This window comes from Durio zibethinus, chromosome 22, assembly GCF_047325235.1.
Source record: "Durio zibethinus cultivar Kanyao isolate XHJ-2024 chromosome 22, ASM4732523v1, whole genome shotgun sequence".
Classification (NCBI taxonomy): domain Eukaryota; kingdom Viridiplantae; phylum Streptophyta; class Magnoliopsida; order Malvales; family Malvaceae; genus Durio; species Durio zibethinus.
The window spans coordinates 12624418-12632878 of record NC_143183.1 but is presented as its reverse complement, the minus strand read 5'-3'; the positions used below and the strand labels follow the sequence as shown (position 1 = coordinate 12632878).

At 33.4% G+C, this 8461-nt stretch overlaps 1 protein-coding gene across 35 annotated transcripts; it reads left to right on the top strand.

Annotated features, from left to right (window-relative positions):
• The first annotated feature begins 325 nt into the window (after positions 1–325).
• Positions 326–4291, top strand: LOC111307935 (protein MULTIPLE CHLOROPLAST DIVISION SITE 1-like). 35 transcript variants are annotated; one of them, XM_089751820.1, is made up of 10 exons: positions 329–569; positions 1502–1675; positions 1752–1873; positions 1958–2021; positions 2133–2299; positions 2590–2832; positions 3360–3418; positions 3579–3632; positions 3724–3821; positions 4114–4291. In XM_089751820.1, exons 5-6 carry the CDS (start codon positions 2163–2165, stop codon positions 2801–2803), a joined length of 351 nt encoding a protein of 116 aa, XP_089607946.1. In that variant the 5' UTR covers positions 329–569; positions 1502–1675; positions 1752–1873; positions 1958–2021; positions 2133–2162; the 3' UTR covers positions 2804–2832; positions 3360–3418; positions 3579–3632; positions 3724–3821; positions 4114–4291. The 35 variants fall into 35 exon arrangements, with proteins under 35 accessions (XP_089607951.1, XP_089607952.1, XP_089607945.1 ...); XM_089751818.1 differs by having other exon boundaries at positions 330–569; positions 2590–2901; XM_089751806.1 differs by adding an exon at positions 847–952 and having other exon boundaries at positions 330–569; positions 2590–3418.
• The last annotated feature ends 4170 nt before the right edge of the window (positions 4292–8461 follow it).

Below are 8461 nucleotides of genomic sequence, written 5' to 3'. Positions count from 1 at the left end.
TTTATCAATAATATTTTTGTTATTTATTTTTATCAAATTCATTTTCCATAAAACCCTATCACTACCAAAATTACAATTAATACTAACGAAATTTTATAGACAAAAATTTTACAAACCTTTATTAATTATTATCGATGAAATTTATTGATAAATTTAATTCTATCAATAATTCATAAGTGATATTTTTGCGCGAATTGTCATGAATTTTATAAATGAAAATTTTCATTGGTAAAATTTTTTTATAAAATTACTTACGAAAAATTCCACAAACAAAAAAGTTTGCAAAAAAAAAATATATTACACGTTACCGACGAAAATTTCGTCGTTAAATCTGTCAATAAAAAAAAAAATTTAAACTCCTCTCCAAGAAACCCCCAACCGACTTTTTTTCTCCCCAAATCAAACCCTAAATCCCTGACCTCTCTCCCCGTTCCCACTCTCCTCTTCCCTTTCTCCCATCGTCGACGTCCCCTCCCCACCGTGTGCCAGCGCTGGCCGGCCGGTAAAGTGACCCCTCCGTCAGAACCGCTAAATTCCTGTCAGCAGTGGAAGTGAAAGGCAAAAAGCTGGTATGCCTTTGACCCATCGAATTTGCATTTTGCTACATCAACAGTTCACTCTATTGTTTAGGGCTTAGGCTTCATAGAATGTAAGGTGTTTTCCTGTACTAAGGTTCCGTTTGATATACTGAAAATGGGTTTCCAGAAAATAACAAATTTTCCTAGAAGGTATTTTCCAGAAAAAAAATCATTTTCCATTGTTTGGATTGTTTTATAGAAAATAATTTCTATTGTTTGTTAAACGCCAAGCCCAACATTTCCTTCCTTCTCCTGTCTCCACTACAAGTCCACAATCCACATGAAGCAGTGCTCCACCGACCACCGAGGCGACGCCATTGACATCGATGAGAAAGTGAAGCAGCTTAAGGAATGCTTGCTCTCAACTTATACATGCAAGTAAATAAAATCTTTGTCTTGTCAAATGGGTATGCTTTGGATTCTATGATTTTCTTGTCTCTTAAAAAAACCCAGTTGAAAAACTTGGCTCTTTGCCAAAAACATAAACAAAGAGAGCTTGGTATAGTATATAAGCTACCTGCAAGGAGATCTCTACAGATTTCATCATCCTCTTCACTGTTTTGGGTTTAGGAAGACCACATTTCTGTTTTTTTTAGAGGTTCAAGCACTTGGGTATAGGAAGACCAAATTTCTGGTGTTTTATAAAATTTCTGAAGCAAGTTTTAAGTTGATCTGGGTTTGCTTCGATGGTTGTTGGTGATTGCTTTAATGGTGGCTGGAGTTGGGTTGTGAGTTTATTGGGTTTGTGAAGGTTTTAGATTGTTTTCCTAGGGATTTCAAGAGGGGAAGATAAAAGAGATAAGCAGCAGAAATTGTCTTCCGGACTAAAAATCCCGAAGACATTTTCACCAAAATCGATACTATTTGCCTTTGACAAAAAAAATGATTTTCTGTTGACTTGATTTTTTTCTATCCAATCACAGGAAAATGTGGAAATCAACTTCCAGAAATCATTCTCTGTTGAAACAAATGGAGCTTAAGAGATACCCAGAATCCTATCCATGATGTTTTATCTTATTTGGTGGAATAATGGATTTCCATTGGACCTTGCACAAGTTTTTCAGTTATTTCAACATCTAAATTCACATATCCATAAAGTGTGTATTAGTCTGGTTAGTTTGTTATAAATATTGCCCGTGAAAATTAGAGTTTTGCATAGTTGATCTTCTGCAGTTGTTTGTAGGGGGAAGTTGTACACTTGTTTTCAGTGAAAGGTTGAAGCTTGCTGTCTGATTAGATCTGAAAATAAAGTAAAATAAAATAAATCAGGTTGAATGATCCAATTGGCTTTCAGTGTAAGGTGGCTTTGCATTTAGATTTTGCCGTCCTTGATTTAATTTTCTGTTAGATCTGAAACAAAAAAAAAAAAAAAATTTCAGGTTGAATAATCAAATGGGCTTTCAGTGTAAGGGAATAAATGTTTACTCGTATTGCTAGTTATTGGTATGTTTGCTTCTCAATTTCATGTCAAAAAACTAGTTGTTTGTATGGAATGGATTAGTTGAAAACGAAAGTATGATATGAAGAGCCATGTTCATTTCTTGTTTGTCTCAGATGACAAGATGCTCAAGAAACAACTAGACAATGGGTTTATGCATTGCAATTGAAATTATGGAAGTTGCTGTGAGAGCTTATGTAGCAAGGAAGTCAAGGCAGAGCTGTCCTGGTTCTGTAGCTGATCTTGTAAGGTGTGGCCAGCTAAGATCAGATAGAAGAAGCATGTATGATTTCGTTCTGTGATACGTTTTCCTTTTTTCTTCTGGCTGCCTGGCCGAGGATGTTAATTTCATGAATATATTGCTTTAGGGTAGTTTGGCTGCTTAAGGGCTTTCATGATATATAATATGACGGGCTAATTATTTATTCTTAATGCTGGCATTTCATTGTAAGTTCCTATCAGTTTTAATTTCTGCTGCTATAGATGATGAAGATTTCTGTCACATTTCACAGCTTTGGCTGCAATTTGCTTGTGTTAATGGTATTGTTTAATTACAAAATCTGTTTTTTGCAGATCAAGACCTTTCAAGTATGAGGACCCATTTAATAATCCATTGGTGAAGGTTGGCAAGAGCAATTCAACCGTAGACATGTGTGGAAAGCTTTATCGCTTAGCTCCAGTTACACTTAACCAAAGAACAACAAGCTATCCATCAGAAAAGGAGATCAATAGCATACTAGTAGAAGCTCCAGTAACATTTTTACTGATTTTTGTTGAGTATTATTGAGTTTTTAAGGTTTTGTTGAAAGCTTTCAGGTATAATTCATGGATAACTTTCCCTTTTGTGTGTGGAAGCGATTTCTAATGAGATGTTTTGATCCCTATGTGAGTGAATCATGTTATTGTCCTTTATATTGCATTGTTTGATAGCATTTGATACTACTGCTAGAATTGGTGAGAGATCTCAAGGTTCTGTATTTTCTTATGCGCCTTAGATGTGAATATGAAATTTATATTGCTCCATGCTCACTTTGGCCATTTGTGAATTGCAATGCTCATTTCAATTAGGTTTAGGATTTACGTCAGCTATGTTGCATGGACATAGGATTTGGTGTGAGACATGGTATATATCAGACAGTTATTTTCAATTTTTTACATCTAAGATCTATGCATCATTCTTCTATAAATTAAAGCATTCAAGAATTATGGGACACAGGTATAGTAGGATAAAATGAATAGTCCATTTAACATAGCAAACCAGATGCCTTCTATACTTGTTTTCTTTCTTGATGGACCTAAATACTTTGTTGACTATTTCTACATTATCATTTTACAATGGGCAGGTACTAAAGGTATAGTTGGTCATTACCTATTTTTTTCCAGTTTAGATCATTGAAAGCAGGTAGAACTTAAGACACAAATTGCTTTGCTGTTCTGTCTAAATTTTCTTCTTGGTCTTGTTTCTTTTGCTAAAATGCTGACTGTTATTCACTGTGAACTTTTGTTTGTCAGTGGAGTTTCATTTAGAAAATTTTTGAAATCTTGGTTACTGTTGGTTTCAGGTATGAAAGATGAGGTTGATACAAAATCTAAGCCAGTCTAGGCTGAGGCAAAAGGTTACTTCCCTTTTATCTTCCTTCCTGTGCTTATCTGTAATATGTCTGTCACTTTAATGTTCCAATTTTCATTTTTAATTTGGTTTTGCAGTGGAAGACAAGTAGCTGCTCCAGAGGATGCTGAAGCACTGGATGAAATGGAAACAGAAAAGAAGCGCCACTTAAATGTTGTTTTTATTGGTTATGTTGGTAGGTATACTACTTCATGGTTTTGTTTATATGAAAGTAAGCTTGCATTACATATCAGTGTCCATTATGAACAGGACTTGCTAAGCTAGGGAAACAGTTAAAAATTATACGATTAACCTCTCAAGTCCCTATTTATTACGTGTTTTTGTGAGCTCAATTATGTGTATGAGCCACTTGCATGAATTATCTGACTAGAATCTTAATTCACTACCTGATCAATAACGAGAATGCCTTACAACCACAGGATTTTCGGTAATTGCATTATCTGACTTACCTATTTTCCATGTGTTAGGTATATGGCATATATTATGGTCGCTAATGAAGAGAAGAGGGTTAAGGTACCGAATTATGGGGAAATGCTGTTATATAAACTTCGAAAATATGTGTTGTAAGGAAAGGAAGGGCTGTCAACATTCACATGTTTTGTAGATATTTTAAGTATTGTATATTAAAAGTACTTGTTTATTTGATTTGCGTGTATTACCACATGTTTGCATGGAATTTCTAACACATGTATTTTGTGTATTTTTATTTAATAGAATTCATAAATAATTTTGTAAAATATTTTATATTCTTTTATAAATAAAATGGAGCATTTTGTTTGTTTATTTTTTCTATTTATATATATTTAGTATTCATGTAATTACTTTAAAATAAATTTTTAAAAAAATAAAATGACAAAAATTATAAATAAAATATATTAAATATAATTATCGATGAATTTATTGATGAAATGTCAACAGATTTTTTTCGGTAAATTTTGTAACAATTTCATTGGTAAAAGTCATTTTTTGGTAATGAAAATTATTATCAAAACCAAAATCCTAAACTCTAAAACTAAATTATAAACCTAAACTCTAAATCTTAAAATCACAATTTAAACTTAAAACCTAAATTCTAAACCAAACCCAAATGCAAATCTCAAATTCTAACTTAGACTCCAAACTAATTCTAAAACCTAACCTAGACCCCAATTAACTTTAAAACCTAAACCAAACCTCAAACCCTAATCTAGACCTCAAATCAAACCAAAACCCTAACCTAAACCAAACCCAAAACCTTAAAACTATCTCTAACCCTAAAAAACTTGAGCCAATTTCCTAAACCCTAAAATCAAACTTTGACCCCATTCATGCACTTGCATCTCATTTTACTTTATTGTTACATGCATTCTTAAATTACCATGCATTTATATCTTGTCATTCATGTTTAACCATTATGCATTCATCATTATTATTATATTCATGTATATCATGCATATGGCTTTCAAAAATGAGTTTTCATAAGAAAAATGATTTAAAAAATAAGATGAAATAGTTTTTGAGATCTAACCTAAATATAGGGAGGCTTTCAATAATTATTTTTTATGCAAGGTGTCATCTTGGTTTTGTGAGGCAATTTAAAAATTCTTAAGTTCGAAATATTTTTGAAACTCTACCTAAATATAAAAGAATGAAAAAGGTGTGCTGATACTTATGATATTTTTATCTTGATCCAAAAATAAATTATTTTGCTTTAAAAAATAAAAAACTAAAAAATGATTTACTTTGAAAAAAAATTAGTTTTTAAAATAAATAAATGAAAAAGAAAGGAATTAATTTCTAAACATTAAAAATATAACCATTCCTATCAAAATCTAAGGATAATATGCAATTAATTGGTATTGTTTTCAATGAACGCTGTAGGGGTGCTAATCCTTCTTCACGTGTAACTGACACTTTGACCCAACTTTGTTTTCACAAACCACAAAATTTTCTTTTATAAAACTCTTAACCTGTTTAAATGTTTTATCAAAAAGATAATTTTTGGGTAGCCAATCACACTCTGAAAAAGATTGTTGGTGACTCTTCAATTTTGTTTTTATTGAAAATGGTTTTTAGCACCTCGTTTGTTTTTATCATTCCCCAAGTTTGACGGTCGGGTTCTTCGAGTCCATACGTTGTGACAAAGAGATACAAGGAGCTCCTAAGGAGATATCCATACTAAAGACTACTTAAATGGCTAGAGTTCAGATTTTATATAATGGGTTGATACTGAACACTAGGACCATCTTAGATGCTACGACAAGAGGTGCCTTGATAAGTAAGACCTCTGACATTGCTTATGAGTTGATAGAGGATATGGCCACCAATAGCTATTAATGGTCAAATGATAGATAACATCCTATGAGAGCTTTAAGGGTGTACGAATTTAGTAAGCTTACAACGTTGAATGCTAATTTAGATTCCCTAGCCAAATCTTTCGAGTCTTTGAACCTTAAAGTCACATCTTCTGAGTCAATTCATAGTCATTCCAAATTCACCCATAGTTCCATAGCTTGTTGTGAAGTATGTGGGATAGGTCACTTGAAGAGTCTTGTCCTAGTCACTTAGAGATTGTTCATTATGTAGGATAGAACCTTAGGTAGCCTAACAATCCTTATTTTTCTAACAAACCCAACTTGATGGAACAATCCCATCTTTTCATGGAGTCAGCAACACCAACATAGTAACCCACCCTAGTTTAGCCTAGTCATAAACCACAATAGCACCACCACAACACCACTAGTACACTAGACAACATAATGCCCTAAGTTTCCAACAAACACCATATCAATAACAATAGCACCCATAGCATTACACTCTTTCATATCCACCTATGCCATCATTTGAAAAGAATACCTTATTTGAAGATCTCTTAGGTTCCCTAATTAAAGTTTAAACCTCTTTCATGCAAAGTCAAAATACCATGTTTCATAATAAGACTTTGTTAGTTAAGAACCTAGAAACCCAATTAGTTAGCTACCTTCTTAAATACCTAATCCTAGCACCTCACCCAATAACATAAAGGTCAACTTCATGAGGGAAAGAAAGAGTAATGCAAAGCCATTATCGTTAAGTGTGAGAGGTAGGAAGCTAGTGGCCTAATCTAGGTAGGTTCCTAAAATGCAGTAGTTAATGAGTTTGAGGATGAGGCTAAGGGACACCTAGTTCAAAAAGAGGATAAGGGTAAGAAGGTGGATGTAAGTGTAAAACATACCTAGTTATCTCAAGCACCTGCACAGAGTTCATTAACCAATTCATCTAGGTCTACTCCTCCTAGAGTCATGCCACCTAAGCCTTCTATTCATTTCACAAAATGATTTCAAAAGCAAAGAGAGAAGAAGTAATTCTTTAAATTTTTAGAGGTGTTTAAGAAGTTGCATATCAACATCCCTTTTGTGGATACATTAGAGCAGATACCCACCTATGCCAAATTCATGAAAGATATTATCTCTCGAAAAAAAAAAGATTAGAAGATTATGAGATAGCTACACTTACCAGAGAGTACATATATTCGATTTAAAGAGGATTACCTATGAAGTTGAAAGATTCTGGTAGTTTTACCATTCCATGCACTCTAGGTAATATGTCTTCCAATAGAGCTTTATGTGACCTCGGTACTAGTATTAACTTGATGCCTTAGTTCATTTTTCAAAAATTAGGCATATAAAAGGCTTAAGCCCACCTCTGTGACTTTGTAGTTGGCTGATATGTCATTGAAATACCTTATAAGGATTGTGGAGAATGGCTTGGTTCAAGCAAAAAAATTTATTTTTCCAACTGATTTCATAGTACTAGATATGGAGGTGGATTGAGAGATCCCAATAATTATAAGGAGACCTTTCTAGCCACTGGTAGAGCTTTGATTAATGTACAGAAAAGGAAAATTATCTATACGAGTTTAGGATCAGGAGGTTCAGTTTAATGTTTTCAAGGCTTTGAAATATCTTGATAATTTTGATAAGTGCTCAAGGTTAGAAATAGTTGGTGATTTGATTAATGATGTTTTTCACCTAGAGCACCCTATCTCGCATCTTAAGAAAGCCCCTATAGTCAATGATGTAAAGGATATGGATTTGAGTGATAATGATGATGATATATTGATTGTCTTTACTTGTTAATTTGCACCAATAGTGTCGAGCCTTTAGTTGATTCTTACACTCTCCTTAAAGTGATTAGACTTTTTGCTCTATATCCACCAGTCTTAGAGTTTAAACTATTACCTTCACACCTTAGGTATGCTTACCAAGGTAAGGATAACACTTTGCCCATGATCATATCATCATTCTTAATTGATGATCAAGAAAAATAACTTTTTTCTGTCCTACGTGATCATAGACTAGCTATAAGTGGTCCATTGCTGACATTTGAGGCATTAGTCTGTCTTTTTGCACACATAAGATTTTAATGAAGGATAGATTTTGCTCAACCATTGAGATGCAACGTAGGTTGAATCTGGTTATAAAGAAAGTGGTGAAAAAAAATCATAAAATGGCTGGATGTTGGCATCATATATTTGAGTGCATGGGTCAGTCTGATTTAGTGTATGCCAAAGAAATGATGGATGATTGTGGTGTCTAGTAAGAATAGTAAGATGATTTCCACTAGGATTGTTATCAAATACTAGGTGTGTATCGACTATCGTAAGTGGAACAAGGTTACAAGAAATGACCATTTTCCTCTTCCTTTTGTTGATCATATGTTGGGTAGAGTATTCGGACATGAGTATTGTTTTTTTCTTTATGGATATTCTAGATACAACCAGATAGCTATAGCACCCAAAGACCATGAGAAAATTACTTTAACTTGTCTTTTTGGTACCTTTACCTTTAAGAGAAT